This window comes from Macaca fascicularis, chromosome 3 (genome assembly GCF_037993035.2).
Source record: "Macaca fascicularis isolate 582-1 chromosome 3, T2T-MFA8v1.1".
In the NCBI taxonomy this organism is placed as follows: Eukaryota; Metazoa; Chordata; class Mammalia; order Primates; family Cercopithecidae; genus Macaca; species Macaca fascicularis.
In genome coordinates this window covers 130936458-130954924 of record NC_088377.1, presented here as the reverse complement: position 1 = coordinate 130954924, position 18467 = coordinate 130936458, and the positions used below count along the sequence as shown (strand labels likewise).

Genomic DNA, 18467 nt, shown 5'->3' with positions numbered 1-18467 from the left:
TTCTCACAAAGGCACGCTTCAAATGACGGATAAAAACCCATCTTCCCGACTCCAAGAAGCTTCTTTCTCTTACTGCACAGGAGTCCTCTTAAAGAACTCAGATCCTGACATTATTTTCAATAAAATTTTGTGCCGCCGCAAGTTTTAAATTTATTGTCTCCTGGAAGCTTTGGCTGAAGACTACTCAGCTCGTCACTTAACTAATGGCTTTTGGGGGTTCTTTTTCCTCAGTTGAGTTTCTGTGTCTTTTACGCGTTTGGTTTTATGGTCCGTTGGAGGTTTTTTCACGCTGAGGGTGAAGATTCTTAGTTTCTTCAATTAGCATAAAAGCTGCTCCAAGGCCGCTGGGTCTTCAGTTCCATTCTATTCAAAATGTTAATTCCTGAGGCACGCAACCTGCGCCCTACTGTCCTTTGTCCCACCGCTTCTCGAGATTATCTTCGTGTTTTAAGAGAGAGAACGCCTTCCCGCCACACCCGTGGGCTGCACCGCACAGCGCATGCGGCTGTTCGCTCTGGAGCGCACCACAAAACGCACGCGACAGTCCGCCGGCGTGGGCGGAGGAGAAACGCGTCGGCGCCCGGGGGTGACGTCAAAAGGCTGCGCTGTACTTCGGCTTGTGCGGCTTCGGCGAGAAGGTTTCCTGGCCTGTTGCAGCCATGGTCCATTGCGGTTGCGTGTTGTTCAGAAAGGTCCGTGCGGGTCCCCTCAACCTGGTCCCCTTAGCGCTGACGGCTGTAGTTCTCCCTTGCTCACCTGTCTCTCCACTACTTTCTTTGTGGCGGCCTCTTGCTTGCTTGGTTTTCCCATAAACTTCTCCGCCCCTCCTGTAGTCGCGCTTTGCCAGTAAGCGGTGATAATGGCGTGTGTACCTGGCGTGGTTAGGACGGTTGTTTGGGGGCAGGGTTTGAAGTTCTTTAGAGACATCGTGTGCACGTGGCATGAGGAACTGGGATACCTGCCTGCTGTGGCCCAAATGTTGTGGTTTTTTCTTCCTTTAATGTCTACAGTGTGTTTTTATATATTTCTTCTTGAGTGTACTGTTTGTTTTTCTAATGGATTTTTATGAAGACACGAGAGCGTTTAATTGATATGCCTTCTTGCAGAACATTTAGGTCGATTTTTGTGTAGTGTCGGTCTTAAGAATCGTTTCCATAAAAATTTACAACAGCTTTGAATTAAAAAAAAACAAAAAACAAAACTTACCTACTAGTAATGTTTTGTGAAACGTTGCCTGCGTCATGTTTTGGCCATTACTTCATTTCTAACGACCGGAGTAAAAATGCTCCTTTTAAAATAAGGCTCCTAAGCCCCTGAATCTGATTTATCTAGAGCAGGAAAAAAGTGTTATATATTTAATGGAACTGTAGAAACTCTCCTCGAGTATATCAGAATGGTCAATATTTCATCTTTTTTGAAAAAAAAAAAAAATCCCAGATGTTTTTGGTAATTGCTATCTTAAATGACTAGAGATGTGGATTATGAATTTAAGAAATTGCTCCGTAAGTTATTTTAACAGCCTAAGAAGTTAATACATAAGTCCTTTACCTACAAGAAATTCTTGAGTCAGTGAAGGAAGCAGGTAAACACTAAATGCAGCGTAAGATTTATAAAGGTGTAAGATAGAGATTTAATCAAATTGCTGGGAGAGCCAGCAAAGTCAGAGAATTGATTAGAGGAATTTAGAAAGACATTAGTAAATATGACATTTAGGTGGATTTATGATAGGAAAAAGAAATGACATTCTAAGTAGAGGAAAAGCGTGAGCAGAATGGCATGTAGAAATGGCAGTATTTCATGTAGTACAGAGCAAAGAGGAAGAGGGAAGGGTTGAGCAAAAGAAAAGGATACAGGAAGGAGCTAGGCATGGTAGGTGAGCCTGCTGTTCTAGCTGTTTGGGAGGCTGAGGTGGGAGGATCCCATAAGGCCAGGAGTTCAAGACCAGTCTGGGCAACATAGCAAGACCCTATCTTTAAAATAGTTGGGTTGGTGGTGTGGTACCTGTAGTCCCAGCCATTCCGGAGGCTGAAGTGGGGGAATTGCTTGACCCCAGGAGTTTGAGGCTGCAGTGAGCTATGACAGTGCCACAGCACTCCAGCCCAAGCAACAGAACCAGATCCTGTTTCAAAAAAAAAAAAAAAGATAACCAGAAGGGTATTTTAGTAGCTTTGGATATACAGTTGACCCTTCAAGAACATGGGGGTTAGAGGTGCCCCCCCAGTTGAAAATCTTCATATAACTTTCAACTCCCCCCAAAAACAACTACTAATAATCTTTTGGCTGGAAGCCTTACTGATAACATAAGCAGTCAGTTGACACATATAGGTTATATATATAGTATATACTGTATTCTTACAATAAAGCTAGAGAAAAGAAATTGTTACTAAGAAAGTCATAAGGAAGGGAAAATATATTTACTGTTCATTAAGTGGAAGTGAATTGTAAAGGTCTTCATCCTTATAGTCTTCATGTTCAGTAGACTGAGGAGGAAGAGGGGGAGTTGGTCTTGCTATATTGGGTGGCAGAGGCAGAAGACGTGGAGGTGGAGGAGGTGGAAGGGGAGGCAAGAGAGGCAGACACACTATGTATAACTTTATGGAAGTACATCGCAATTTCTGTCATGCTTTTGCTTTTCTCTTTCCCCCCCAAAAATGTTTCTATAGGGTACCAGTACCTCTTCCACCATTTGCTTTAGTTTCAGTGCCTGTTTCACAGACGGATCCACGTCATGAAAGAAGTCAAAAGCAGTCCTGAATAATAGGAGCCCTCCTGCCAGATTGTCTAATGTTAGTTTTTCTGATAGTTTATTCTGTGTTTTCTTCCTTGTTATCTGGTACTGGATCTGAAGCACTCATCAAGCTGTCTTCTTTTAATTCCTCTGGTTTGTTATCTGTTAGCTCTTGAGTTTCTTCAAGATCCATGTCGTGAAGTCCTTTACCCACTCTCCTGCCGTTTTTGGCATATCCACAGTCTCTTTCATGATTTCCTTAATTGACTCTGTTTTAAATCCTGTGACGTTACAACACAACACCTAGACGAAGTTTTCCCCAGCACGAACTTACTGTTTTGGGCTTATGGCTTTCATGGCTTTTTCAATAACAATGACATTTTCAATGATGTAATACTTCCAGACTTTCCTGAAGTTTTCTCTGTTGGTGTTCTTTTCCATAGCTGACAATCCTTTCCGTAGAATATCATGTTTCACGAGCCTTAAAGGTCCTTGCGACCCCCTGATCTAGAGGCTGATTTAGAGACATTGTGTTTGGGGGCAAGGACACCACTTCGGTGCCTTTGGTGTTGAACTCATGGGGTTCTGGGTAGCAGGGAGGGGAGGCACTGAGAACTTTGTAAGTCAGTCTCGTATTGGGAAGGTACTTCCTGACTTCAGGGAGAAAGCATCCATGGAACCAATCCAGAGAAAAGGTTTTTTGTTCTCTAGGCCTTCTTGTCCAACAAAGACTGGCAGCTGATGTTTATCTTTCCCTTTCGAGATTGAGGGGTTAGCAGCTTCATAGATAAGGACAGTCCTGATTATAAACACAACTGCATTTGCACAATACAATAGGGTTAGCCTATCCCTTCCTGGGTTAAATCCTGGTGCTCACTGCTCTTCCTTACTAATGTCTTTTGTAGCATGTTTTCCAGAATAGGGTACTTTTGTCAGCATTAACAACCTGATTTGGGAGATGCTCTTTCTCAGTGATTTTCTCAATGGCATCTGGGAACTCATCTGCTGCCTGTTGGTTGGCAGAACCTGCTTCTCCTGTTATCTTGATATTTCTAAAGCCAAAGCCAAACCGATTTCTTCTTTTTTTTTTTTTTTAAATTGTACTTCAAGTTCTAGGGTACATGTACACAACGTGCAGGTTTGTTATATAGGTATACATGTGCCATGTTGGTTTGCTGCTCCCATTAACTTGTCATTTACATTGGGTATTTCTCCTAATGCTATCTCTCCCACAGCCCCCCACCCCATGACAGGCCCTGGTGGGTGATGTTCCCCTCCCTGTGTCCAAGCATTCTCATTGTTCAGTTCCCACCTATGAGTGAGAACATGTGGTGTTTGGTTTCTGTCCTTGTGTTAGTTTGCTCAGAATGATGGTTTCCAGCTGTATCTATGCCCCTGCAAAGGACATGAACTCATCCTTCTTTATGGCCACATAGTATTCCATGGTGTATATGTGCCACATTTTCTTAATCCAGTCTGTTGTTGATGGATTGGTTCCAAGTCTTTGCTATCATGAATAGTGTCACAATAAACATACATGTGCTTGTGTCTTTATAATGGCATGATTTATAATCCTTTGGGTATATACCCAGTAATGAGATTGCTGTGTCAAATGGTGTTTCTAGTTCTAGATCCTTGAGTAATTCCCACACTGTCTTCCACAGTCAAACGTCTTTCGAAAATTATCAAATCATCCTTTGCTGGCAATTATTTAGCTTTAGATCCTTCACATTCCTTTTGCTTTTAAATTGTCATATAGTAACTTTACTTTTTCTTGAATTGTATTAGTCTATGTTTTTAAAATAGCAATCCTGCATCTGCACAAGGTTTTCACACCTCTTGGCACAGCTGCAGCAGTGGGTTATGAAGTTTTTTTCTTTTTTACATTGATTTTTATTCTGGATTCATTTATCTTGAAATAGCAGGCCATCGCAGCTACAGATTTTAATCTGTGGTATGTATCAAGCAATTCGTCTTGTTATTGTAATGTCATGACTTGACTTCTTGGGAGCACTGCCAGCATCACTAGTGGCACTTTGTATGGGTTCCATGGTGTTGTTCGAGGTTTACAGTGTAACACTGAACAGGATGAAAAATGCAAGAGAACTGTGAGAGATCACTTTTTACTGACTTACAAAATTTACTGGCAAGATGAACTGCCCATGGAGAGATGAGTAGTATCACATGGCCTTTTTGGTGGCAATTTGGGACACTTGAGCTCACTGAGATAGCTACAGGAGGTAACTACGAAATTATTACAGTATTCCAGGATGTACTACAGTTAATTTTATGCAGTTATGATTTAATACTGCATTTTTACATTTGCTGACATTTCTCTTGACTGCAAATGCTGCCATGTAAGGTCTGCAAGTGTGTGTGTAAGTTGTGATAAATTTTAATTTTTTTTTTTTTTTTCCAGACGGACTCTCGCTCTGTCGCCCAGGCTGGAGCGCAGTGGCCAGATCTCAGCTCACTGCAAGCTCCACCTCCCAGGTTTACGCCATTCTCCTGCCTCAGCCTCCCGAGTAACTGGGACTACAGGCGCCCACCACCTCGCCCGGCTAGTTTTTTGTATTTTTTAGTAGAGACGGGGTTTCACCGTGTTAACCAGGATGGTCTCGATCTCCTGACCTCTTGATCTGCCCGTCTCGGCCTCCCAAAGTGCTGGGATTACAGGCTTGAGCCACCGCGCCCGGCCAATTTTAACTTTTTATAATAGATGTGTGGCCAGGTGCAGTAGCTCATGCCTATAATTCCAACACTTTGGGAGGCCAAGGCAAGAGGATTATTTGTGGCCAGGAGTTTGAGACCAGCCTGGGCAACACAGCAAGACCCCATCTCTCGTTTTTTTAAAAATTAAAATAGGTATTTGTATATTTTATGGAAGTAAATGACAAAATAGATTAGTATCTGTGTATATTTTTTGCACTCATGACACAACTTTTCTTAACTTTTTTCAGGATTTCCCATCTATGTGGTTTGCAAGTTTTTTCAAATTGTTGCAAAGCTCAAAATTTTCTAATGTATTTATTGAAAAAAATCTGTGTATAAGTGGACACACACAGTTCAAACCAGTGTTGTTCAAGGGTCAACTGTAGTACTAAGAATTTTTTGCTTTATTTTGTAAGCATTTTTTTAAATGCATGGTTTTTGAGTAAAGGAGAAACGTGATTAGAGATCAGATCAATTTCAGAAAAATACTTCGGGCAACAAATTGGAGAATGCAATAAGGAAAAAATGATTAGACACTGAAAGGAGCTCATGTGGTGCAGGTACTAGGGCAGTGGTACTGGAGAGAAGAGAGTAGGGCTTTGGGACAAGAAACAGGTGTATTCTGAAAGACTTCCATTTGTGTAGTCTCAATAGATAAACCATAGTTCCATTATTTGAGAGAACATTGGAGGAACAGATTTTACCTGGCGAAGAGTTTGGTGGTGTTATGTTAACATTTATTTTTGAGGTGGCTATTATTTATTCAACTGATATGTAAGAACAAGTTACATATTAGGGGATTTCACATATAAATTAGATACACATTCTGCTCACATTGCTTTATCCTATTAAAAGATTTCATCCTGATGGAAATGTCTGACAGATTAGACATAGAAAATATCTCACCTAGGTGATGGTTATTGGTACAAGCAGAAATTACCCAGGGGAGAAAGTGTAGAATGAAAACAGGGCCAAGTCAGAAACCCTCAGGATGGGTGGGACAATAGTTGATAACTGAAAAAACTAAAAGGGACTTAAGAGAAATAATCAAATGGGAAAGGGGGTCAGATCAGAGATGTGGAGGTGAGCTAAGAAGATGTTACAGAATTGGCATATAAAAAGCTATTAACGATTTTTTAAAAAGAAGTTTTGGTGGAAGAAAGAACTAGAAAGCGGTTCCAAGTTGATACGCTTGGTATACAAATGTTTTTTCTCTTTTTTTTTAAGTATGGAAATTTCATCGATAACCTAAGACTCTTCACCAAGGGAGGATCCGGTGGAATGGGTTATCCTCGTTTAGGTGGAGAAGGTGGAAAAGGTGGTGACGTCTGGGTTGTAGCCCGGAACAGAATGACTTTAAAACGACTTAAAGACAAGTATCCTCAGAAACGGTTTGTGGCTGGAGTAGGAGCAAACAGCAAGTAAGTAATTACTGAGTGACTTAAAATTTAGAAAATCAAACCCTTCTGGAAATTTTTTTTTAAGTTATAAAATAAAAACTTAATTGTTCATTTGAAGTAAATTATTTCCTGTATTTATAACTGAGCAAAAGCCTAAAATGTCTCAACTCATAAAAGACTGATACTAAAGAATATTTCAGAGTTTTAAAACTTTTTGTCCGTTTCTTTTCCCAATGTCTATCTGTATTCTTTTTGCACTTTCCCTGTTGAAACCGAAAATTATCTGAGTTCCCACTGTTTTTTTCTAAAATTATCTTTGACAACCTTTAAGAAAACTTTCTCAGTCTTAACCATGCTACTCCACCCCACTACCATTAGAAGGCAAGATAGCCACTGTTAACCTTTTCTTGACTTTTCTAAGACTTTCTGTGTGTTTACACAAATGCAATTATGTGCATAAAATTTTAGAATACAAAAATGAGAGTACAATATTTTACAATCTGCTATTTTTACTTTTTTTCCCATGTCAAAATTATTCAGAATACCTGCGTAATAACTAACAATTTATTTTGTCGTTTGTCTATTTAGGTTATTGTTGATTTTTTTTTTTTTTCCGATTATACCTATAGTACAGCATCCTGTGTAGATACTATTTTACATGTTTGTTCAATTATTATTTTGATAAATTCCCAGAAGTAGAATTACTAAAACGTTTGTACTAATTTTTTCTTTTATGAGCAGTTTAAGAGTAGCTAGATTTGCCTTCTTTAATGTAAGTACTTTCCTTCGAGGTTAGTTTTTTAGAAGCTTTGCTATTTGGTGGATTTTTTGTTTTTTTATAGATTCATTTTTTCTTTTTTTTTTGAGACAGAGTCTCATTCTGTTGCCTAGGCTGAGTGTAGTAGGCACTATCACAGCTCACTGCAGCCTCTACCTTTCAGGCTCAAGTTATCCTCCCACCTCTGCCTCCCAAGTAGCTGAGACTACAGGTGTGTGCCACCATGCCCAACTAATTTTTAAATTTTCTTTTTTTTTTTTTAATAGAAATGGGGTTGTGCTTGGTGTTCAGGCTGGTTTTGACCTCCTGGACTCGAGATCCTCCTGCCTCAGCCTCCCAAAGTGCTGAGATTATAGGCGTGAGCCACCATGCCTGGCTTTTTCTACCTTATTTGTATTGTAGCAATAATCTCTTCATTTCATGGTTGCAATATTTTAGTTTCAGGTTAAAATGACCTTTGGTGGTTAGCTTAGTGACTTAAATCATTACCCAGTGCCATTTTAGTGGGATATAATGTCTAAAATGCAAAGAAATAATTAGGGATAATTTTAGTTTTTTTAAACCTTGTGTTTGACCATTTAACATCTGCATTAACCAGAGAATTGATTGCTACTGTTCTTTGTAACCATTTTGTGTGTGTGTGTGTGTACATACACAAGCATACATATATATATGTATACTTTTTTTGGTAGAGTTAGTGCACTGAAAGGCTCCAAAGGAGAAGACTGTGAAATCCCTGTGCCTGTGGGTATTTCAGTAACTGATGAAAACGGTAAAATTATAGGTGAGTGTACTATAACTTAGAAGGTTGTAAAAATGTGCACATTTTCTAAAATTAAACAATGGAATAGCTGCTCTTGAGTTTCAGAAGTTTTTTAACTAACAATTTTAGTTACTACTCTATAAGAGAGCATTTTTAAAACTTAAAAAAGTTAAAATGACTACTAGATTTAAGATTGTTTTAAAGATGTTAGAGTTCTTGCTTGGTCTTAAAATATATAACTAGGCTCTTTTCAATTGCTTACTGAAGTGTTTTTCTGGGGTCAAACTTTCAATAGATTTGTAAAATTGGAATTTCCTGGACTGTTTTTCTGAAAGAACAACATTCCCTTAATGATTCTACTTATTATAGATTTGTAATTGAGAATTTCCTGGCATGTATTTTTGAAAGTAAAATATTACATTAGTGATTCCACTTACTAATCTATAGATTTGTAATTTTGAATTTCCTTGCCTGTATTTCTGAAAGAAATAGATTACATTAGTGATTTCACTTATTGATCTTTAATGTAAATATTTCTCTCTCTCTTTTTAAGGAGAACTCAATAAGGAGAATGACAGAATTTTGGTAGCTGAAGGAGGTCTTGGTGGTAAATTACTTACAAATTTCTTACCATTGAAAGGCCAGAGACGAATAATTCACCTTGATCTAAAAGTTATAGCTGATGTAGGCCTAGTAGGGTAAGTATCATTCATTTTTTATTATTATACTTTCAGAGAGATAGTTCTTAAATAGGAAATAAATGTAAATGGTAATTTGGGGCCATAATTATTTCAAATTTATGGAATTTGGTTGTTGTGTATGTACTAGAAAAATATGCTGCTAAATACTGTTTTCAAATTACCAACATAGAGTTTCATAGTTATTGCTTATTTGTAAAATTAAGACCAGAGCAATTGAATAGATCAGTGGGAATGTTAGAGAATGCGTAAAGAAAAATCAATCAAATGCAATAGTATAAGAAGGTTAAATAATGTTACCGGATATTAAAGAATAATAAATCCAAACAAACCATATTATTATTAAAAGTATATAGAAGGAAATAAAAAGGGAAAAATGATTGACATAACTCTTTTGGGTCTTTTTTTTTTTTTTTTTTTTTTTTTTGATACAGAGTCTCACTCTGTCACCCAGGCTAGAGTGAGTGGCGTGATATTGGCTCACTGCAAGCTCGGCCTCCTGGGTTCACGCCATTCTCCTGCCTCAGCCTTCGGAGTAGCTGGGACTACAGGCACCCGCTACCATGCCCGGCTATTTTTATTTTTATTTTTTTTGTATTTTTAGTAGAGACGCGGTTTCACCATGTTGGCCAGGATGGTCTCGATCTCCTGACCTCGTGATCCGCCTGCCTCGGCCTCCCAAAGTGCTGGGATTACAGGCGTGAGCCACCGCGCCCGGCCTCTTTTGGGTCTTTATAATAGAGACATTAAAGTATCATTAGTCAAATGGTTAAAGACCAATACAGACAATCTCAATCCTCAGACTTATGCACTGTTGCTGCCAAATTGAATCCTGCTATGACTGTTTGTATATCCTTCTTGCCTCTGCTTAGTATCTATCTAGTCCCAGTACTATAGACCTCCGAAGAGTGTCCTCTTCCACCAGCCTCCATTTTTTCATGAAATAATGCTGTTTAGCTGTGGAGTTGCAGTGTGGCTACTACACTGGAAGGGGATAGATAGCAGGATACAGAATACATAAAGGGGCTGGGTGCGGTGGCTCACTCCTGTAATCCGAGCACTTTGGGATGCCAAGGTGGGCAGATCACGAGGTCAGGAGATCAAGACCATCCTGGCTAACCCAGTGAAATCCCGTCTCTAGCTGGGCGTGGTGGCGGGCGCCTGTAGTCCCAGCTACTCAGGAGGCTGAGGCAGGAGAGTGGCGTGAACCCTGGAGGCAGAACTTGCAGTGAGCCGAGATCGTGCCACTGCACTCCAGCCTGGGCGACAGAGCAAGACTCCGTCTCAGAAAAAACAAAAAAACAAAAAACAAAGGAAGAGAAAAACTTAAATTTGCATTTGCTCTCTCTCCCCCATCCCGCCTCCCTCCTGCCCTCTCCCTCCGGCCCTATCACAGTATTACACAGTTACTCAGATGGAAAGTTTAAGAGCAAGATAAGGAAAACTGCCTTGTTACTGTCCTACTTCAAATTCCTAGTTCTATTTTTTGCTTCCCCGTAGCTTCTTTCTAAGTTCTTTTCATCTTCCTCTTCAGGCATCTTACTGCTTCTTTACCAGACTCTTAAGTCTGAATCCCTCGCCTTTTGCCCTGCCTGACCAGCCACTAGAGCTTACCACCATTGGTTTAGGGTTCACAGAGGCCCCGTTCCTGCTAAAATTATAACAAGAAAGATGTGATCCTGGCTTTCCATTCACATTTATTTTTTTTCAATAAAGCACAGTTATGAGAGTTATTAGATAGAAGTTCTGTAATCCTCTATATTTTCAGGAACGTTATGGGCTTAATAGGGTTTTGTGGGCAAGCCTGGCAGTCCAGCGAATCACAGTTGCATTTGGCATGAAAATGGGTTTCAAGTTCTGAAGAGAAAACTTTACAGTCTAAGAAGAGCCTAGCACGGCTTAGTCATAAAAGTGGAGTGGCATGGAGGACTCAGCTTAGACTATTTAGGTTAGGATCTCAAATCCTCTGGAGGCTGGCCAGCTGGTCTTGGGTAAATTATACAGCCTCTCTAAGCCTTTGTTTTCTCTTCTTTTTTTCCTTTTCTTTTCTCTCGTTCTTCCTTCACTGTAGTTTTTTTTTTCTTTTTTCCACCACGTCATTTGTTTTCTCATCTTTAATAGTGTATCGAGATAGGTCTTTCCTTAAAACGTTGGTGGGTAAGATAATACATTTACAGCAGAAGACATGGTTTGCATTTTTGTACATTCAATGAATTGTAGCTGCTGTCTTCATCATAATTATATTGCCAACTTACTGGAATACTGCATATAGTGATATACAAAGCTTTTCAGAAGTAGGTTTGAAATTTGTCAGTAATTAAAGCATCAGGATTCTTAAGCATATGAAAAGAGAATGGGGGGAAAAGATTTTTAAATGGAATGTTTAATATGTTTTCTAGTGTTTTTAAATTAGGCAACTATTCTTGAAGAGTTACTACTATGAATACTGGCATAAGTAGATATCCTTTTAGCTGGTTTTGGAAATGGACTGAATGAATCAGAGAAGAAAGTTATTGTACAACTAACAGATTTGTGCTGCTGTTGTCAAATCTGATCTTTGCATAGGCTGCATTTTAGCCTCTAAAATTTTCACTGGGTATTTTTCAAGAAAAATTTCAAGTATCTGTTCTTCAATCATTAGCATCATCTTTCTATTCATACTTTGATCTTCTTGGAAATAGTTGCTTGCATTATGTGTTCAATCATTATGAAAATATGAGGATGCTGGAAACCAGCAAGTCCAGCTAGTAATAATTGTGGATAAAAATGGCTGCAATTTGCTTTTCAAAAGCTCTAAGAACCTGGATAAAACAGGGTATTAAAAAAACATATGTTCCAAGAGAAACAAGTAATTAAGAAACCTCACATAATTTTATTTTAAATTCATTACAGAAAGATTTTTTTTTTATGAGGGAAATTGTTGAAATACTTTCAGTTTATAATTTTATAGAATTCTAAATTAATATTTGCAGAATATTCCACCATTATTCCAAGTGAAAGTTTGGCAGAGTTTTTGAAATACCTTCTTCAAATTTGAATTAAGAACTCTGTGAAGGCAGGAATCATTTTGTCTCATTGCTTAGTATGTTGCCTGATACAAAGTCAGTGCTCAATAAATATTTGTTGGATAAATTTAATGAAAATATATGAATGAGATTTAGGAATGAATGTTTTAATTAACCCCCATTCCTAGTACTGTCTTTCATACATGGTGGGCCTTTCTTGAGGGAAATTTAGCAGTATAATCAAAAGCCTTTAAAATGAGCTTATATTTTATCCAGTATTTCTTCATGTAGACATTTATTCCAAGAAAGAAGTCAAAGATGTGTGCAGAGAAGTCCTAGCCAGAAAAATCAGGCAAGAGAAAAAAAGGGCATTCAAATAGGAAAGAAGGAAGTCAAACTATCTGTTTGCCAACCATATGATCTTATACCTTGAAAACCCTAGAGACTCCTTCAAAAGACTCCTAGATTTGATAAATGAATTCAGTAAACTCTCAGGTTACCAAATCAGTATACACAAATCAATAGCACTGCTATACACCACCAACAACCAAGCTGAGAATTAAATCAAGAACTCAATCCCTTTTACAACAGCTACAAAAAATAAAATACCTAAGAATATACCTAACCAAGGTCATGAAAGATCTCTACAAGGAGAACTGCAGACACTGCTGAAAGAAATCGTAGATGACGCAGACAAATGGAAATACATCCCATGTTCATGGATTGGAAGAATCAGTACTGTGAAAATGACCATACTGCCCAGAGAATCTACAGATTCAATGCAATTTCTGTTAAAATACCAGTATTATTTTTCACAGTATTAGAAAAAACCCTAAAATTCATATGGAATCAAAAAAGCCCGAATAGCCAAAGCAATCCTAAGCAAAATGAACAAATCTAGAGGAATCATATTACCTGACTTCAAATTATATTACAAAGTTATAGTAACCAAAACAGCATGGTATTAGTATAGAATTAGGTACATAGACCAATGGAAGAGAATAGAGAACCCAGAAATAAAGCCGAATACTTAAGACCAACTGATCGTTAACAAAGCACACAAAAACATAAACTGGGGAAAGGATACCCTATTCAAAAAATGATGCTGGGAAAATTGGATATCCAAATGTAGAATAATGAAACTGGATTCATATCTCTCATTATATACAAAAATTAACTCAAGATAGATTAGGTTTTAGTCTAAGACCTGAAACTATAAAAATTCTAGAAACGTAGGAAAAACCCTTCTGGACATTGGCCTAGACAAAGAATTTGTGACTAAGTTCTCAAACCAAATGCAACATAAATAAATAAATGGGACCTAATTAAAGTAAAAATCCTCTGCACAGCAAAAGAAAGAATCAACAGAATAAACAGCCTACAGAATGGGAGAAAATATTTGCAAACTATGCATCTAACAGAGGACTAATATACAGAGTCTACAAGGAACTTAAATCAGCAAGGAAAAAACAATTCCATTAAAAAGTGGACGAATGACATGGGCATTTCTCAAAAGAAGGTAGGCATACAAATGGCCAAGAAGCATATAAGAAAATGTTCAGCATCACTAATACTCAGGGAAATGCATACTAAAACTACAGTGATTTACCAACTTAGCCAGAATGGTCATTATGGAAAAGTCAAAAAACAATAGGTGTTGACATAGATGTGGTGAAAAGAGAACTCCTATACCTTTTTTTTTTTTTTTTTTTTTTTTTTTATTACACTTTAAGTTCTAGGGTATGCACAACATGCAGGTTTGTTGCATAGGTATACATGTGCCATGTTGGTTTGCTGCACCCATCAACTTGTCATTTACATTACGTATTTCTCCTAATGCTATCCCTCCCCCAGACCCCCACACCCTCACAGGCCCCGTTGTGTGGTGTTCCCCACCCTCTGTCTATATGTTCATTGTTCAGCTCCCACTTATGAGTGACAACATGCAGTGTTTGATTTTCTATCCTTGTGGTAGTTTACTGAGAATGATGGTTTCCAGCTGCATCCATGTCCCTGCAAAGGACATGAACTCATCCTTTTTTATGGCTGCATAGCATTCCATGGTATATATGTGCCATATTTTCTTAATTCAGTCTATCATTGATGGACATTTGGGTTGATTCCAAGTCTTTGCTATCGTGAATAGTGCCACAATAAACATACGCGGGCATATGTCTTTATAATGGCATGATTTATAATCCTTTGGGTGTATACCCAGTAATGGGATTGCTGGGTCAAGTGATGTTTCTAGTTTTAGATCCTTGAGGAATTGCCACACTGTCTTCCACAATGGTTGAACTAATTTATACTCCCACCAACAGTGTAAAAGCGGTCCCATTCTCCACATCCTCTCCAGCATCTGTTGTTTCCTGACTTTTTAATGATTGCCATTCTAACTGGCATGAAATGGTATCTCATTGTGGTTTTGATTTGCATTTTTCTGATGACCAGTGATGATGAGCATTTTTTCGTATGTCTGTTGGCTGCATGAATGTCTTCTTTTCAGAAGTATCTGTTCATATCCTTTGCCCACTTTTTGATGGGGTTGTTTTTTTCTTGTAAATTTGTTTAAGTTCTTTGTAGATTCTGGATATTAGCCCTTTGTCAGATGGGTAGATTGCAAAAATTTTCTCCCATTCTGTAGGTTGCCTCTTCACTCTGATGATAGTTTCTTATGCTGTGCAGAAGCTCTTTAGTTTAATTAGATTTCATTTGTTAATTTTGGCTTTTGTTGCCCTTGCTTTTGGTGTTTTAGTCATGAAGTCATTGCCCATGCCTATGTCCTGAATGGTATTGCCTAGGTTTTCTTCCAGGGTTTTTATGGTTTTAGGTCTTACATTTAAGTCTTTAATCCATCTTGAGTTAGTTTTTGTATGACGTGTAAGGAAGGGATCCAGTTTCAGCTTTTTACATATTGCTAGCCAGTTTTCCCAGCACCATTTATTAAATAGGGAACCCTTTCCCCATTGCTTGTTTTTGTCAGGTTTGTCAAAGATCAGATGGTTGTAGATGTGTGGGGGTATTTCTGAGGCCTCTGTTCTGTTCCATTGGTCTATATATCTGTTTTGGTATCAGTACCATGCTGTTTTGGTTACTGTAGCCTTGTAGTATAGTTTGAAGTCAGGTAGCATCATGCCTCTAACTTTGTTCTTTTTGCTTAGGATTGTCTTAGCAATGCAGGTTCTTTTTTGGTTCCATATGAACTTTAAAGTAGTTTTTTCCAATTCTGTGAAGAAAGCCAGTGGTAGCTTGATGGGGATGGCGTTGAATCTATAAATTACCTTGGGCAGTATGGCCATTTTCACGATATTGATTCTTCCTCTTCATGAGCATGGAATGTTCTTCCATTTGTTTGTGTCCTCTTTTATTTCATTGAGCAGTGGTTTGTAGTTCTCCTTGAAGAGGTCCTTCACATTCCTTGTAAGTTGGATTCCTAGGTATTTTATTATCTTTGTAGTAATTGCAAATGGGCATTCACTCATGATTTGGCTCTCTGTGTGTCTGTTATTGGTGTATAGGAATGTTTGTGATTTTTGCACATTGATTTTGTATCCTGAGACTTTGCTGAAGTTGCTTATCAGCTTAAGGTGATTTTGGGCTGAGATGATGGGGTTTTCTAAATATACAGTCATGTCATCTGCAAACAGGACAATTTGACTTCCTCTTTTCCTAATTGAATACCCTTTATTTCTTTCTCTTGCCTGACTGCCCTGGCCAGAATTTCCAACACTGTGTTGAATAGGAGTGGTGAGAGAGGGCATCCTTGTCTTATGCTGGTTTTCAAAGGGAATGCTTCCAGTTTTTGCCTGTTCAGTATGAGATTGGCTGTGGGTTAGTCATAAATAACTCTTATTATTTTGAGATACATTCTGTTGATACCTAGTTTCTTGAGAGTTTTTAGCATGAAGGGGTGTTGAATTTTGTCAAAGGCCTTTTCTGCATCTATTCAGATAATCATGTGGTTTTTGTCTTTGCTTCTGTTTATGTGATGGATTAGGTTTATTGATTTGTGTGTGTTGAACCAGCCTTGCATCCCAGGGATGAAGCCAGCTTAATTGTAGTGAATATGCTTTTTGAAGTGCTGCTGGATTCGGTTTTGCCAGTATTTTATTGAGGATTTTCGCATCGATGTTCGTCAGGATTATTGGCCTAAAATTCTTTCTCTTTTTTTTTTTTTCTTTTTGTATCTCTTCCAGGCTTTGGTATCAGGATGATGCTAGCCTCATAGAATGAGTTAGGGAGGATTCCCTCTTTTTCTATTGATTGGAATCATTTCAGAAGGAATGGTACCAGCTCCTCTTTGTACCTCTGATAGATTCGACTGTGAATCCGCCTGGTCCTGGATTTTTTTTGGTTGGTAGGCTATTAGTTATTGCCTCAATTTCAGAGCCTGTTACTGGTCTATTCAGAGATTCAACTTCTTCCTGGTTTAATCTTGGGAGGGTGTATGTGTCCAGGAATTTATCCATTTCTTGTAGATTTTTTAGTTTATTTGCGTAGAATTATTTATAGTATTCTCTGATGGTAGTTTGTATTTTTGTGGAATCAGTAGTGATATCCCCTTTATCATTTTTTATTGCATCTATTTGATTCTTTTCTCATTTCTTCTTTATTAGTCTTGCTAGTGGTTTATCTGTGTTGCTAATTAAAAAAAAAAAACAGCTCCTTGATTCAATTTTTTTAAGGGTATTTTGTGTCTCTGTCTCTATCAATTCTGCTCTGATCTTAGTTATTTCTTGCGTTCTGCTAGCTTTTGAATTTGTTTGTTCTTGCTTCTCTAGTTCTTTTAATTGTGATGTTAGGGTGTCAATTTTAGATCCTACCTGCTTTCTCTTGTGGGCATTTAGTGCTATAATTTCCCTCTACACACTATTTTAAATGTGTCCCAGAGATTCTGATACATTATATCTGTGTTCTCATTGGTTTCAAAGAACATCCGTGTTTCTGCCTTCATTTCATTATTTACACAGGAGTCATTCAGGAGCAGGTTGTTCGGTTTCCATGTAGTTGTATGGTTTTGAGTGAGTCTCTTAATCCTGAGTTCTAATTTGATTGCACTGGTCTGAGAGACAGTTTCTTGTGTTTTCTGTTGCTTTGCATTTGCTGAGGAGTGTTTTACTTCTCATTATGTGGTCAATTTTAGAATAAGTGCAGTGTGCTGAGAAGAATGTATATTCTTTTTTTTTCTTTTTTTTTTTTTGAGACAGAGTCTCGCTCTGTCACCCAGGCTGGAGTGCAGTGGCGTGATCGCGGCTCACTGCAAGCTCCGCATCCCAGGTTCACACCATTCTGCTGCCTCAGCCTCCCGAGCAGCTGGGACTACAGGTGCCCGCCACCATGCCTGGCAAATTTTTTGTATTTTTAGTAGAGACGGGGTTTCACCGTGTTAACCAGGATGGTCTCGATCTCCTGACCTCGTGATCCGCTCACCTCGGCCTCCCAAAGTGCTGGGATTACAGACCTGAGCCACCGTGCCCTGCCAAAGAATGTACTGTTGATTTGTGGTAGAGAGTTCTGTAGATGTCTGTTAGGTCCAATTTGTCCAGAGCTGAGTTCAAGTCCTTGATATCCTTGTTACCCTTCTGTCTCATTGATATAATATTGACAGTGGGGTGTTAACGTCTCCCATTATTATTGTGTGGGAGTCTAAGTCTCTTTGTAGCTCTCTAAGGACTTGCTTTATGAATCTGGGTGCTGTTGTATTGGGTGCATACATATTTAGGATAGTTAGCTCTTCTTGTTGAATTGATCCTTTTACCATTATGTAATGGCCTTCTTTGTCTCTTTTGATCTTTATTGGTTTAAAGTCTGCTTTATCAGAGACCGGGATTGCAACCCCTGCTTTTTTTGTTTTTGCTTTCCATTTGCTTGGTAGATCTTCCTCCATCCCTTTATTTTGAGCCTATGTGTGTCTTTAAACATGAGATGGGTCTCCTGAATACAGCACACCAATAGGTCTTGACTCTTTATCCAATTTGCCAGTCTGTGTCTTTTAATTTGGGCATTTAGCCCATTTACATTTAAGGTTAATATTGTTATGTGTGAATTTGATCTTGCCATTATGATATTAACTGGTTATTTTGCCCGTTAATTGATGCAATTTCTTTGTAGCGTCAATGGTGTGTACATTTTGGTATGTTTTTGCAGTGTCTGGTACCGGTTGTTCCTTTCCATGTTTACTGCTTCCTTCAGGAACTCTTGCAAGGCAGGCCTGGTGGTGACAAAATCTCTCAGCATTTGCTTGTCTGTAAAGGATTTTATTTCTCCTTCACTTATGAAGCTTAGTGTGGCTGGATAGGAAATTCTGGGTTGAAAATTCTTTTCTTTAAGAATATTGAATATCGGCCCCCACTCTCTTCTGGCTTGTAGGGTTTCTGCCGAGA

General features: G+C 38.5%; 1 protein-coding gene across 3 annotated transcripts in view; it reads left to right on the top strand.

Annotated features, from left to right (window-relative positions):
- The first annotated feature begins 621 nt into the window (after positions 1–621).
- Positions 622–18467, top strand: part of GTPBP10 (GTP binding protein 10) — a 36018-nt gene continuing 18172 nt past the window's right edge. The window contains exons 1-5 of one of the 3 annotated variants that reach the window (XM_074035560.1): positions 622–692; positions 4654–4682; positions 6668–6861; positions 8311–8402; positions 8935–9079. In XM_074035560.1, the coding sequence (XP_073891661.1) occupies positions 6722–6861; positions 8311–8402; positions 8935–9079 (377 nt within the window). In that variant the 5' untranslated portion in view covers positions 622–692; positions 4654–4682; positions 6668–6721. Of the gene's footprint in view, positions 693–4650; positions 4683–6667; positions 6862–8310; positions 8403–8934; positions 9080–18467 lie in introns of all 3 variants that reach the window. The other 2 variants (XM_074035559.1, XM_005550274.5) reach the window with 2 other exon arrangements.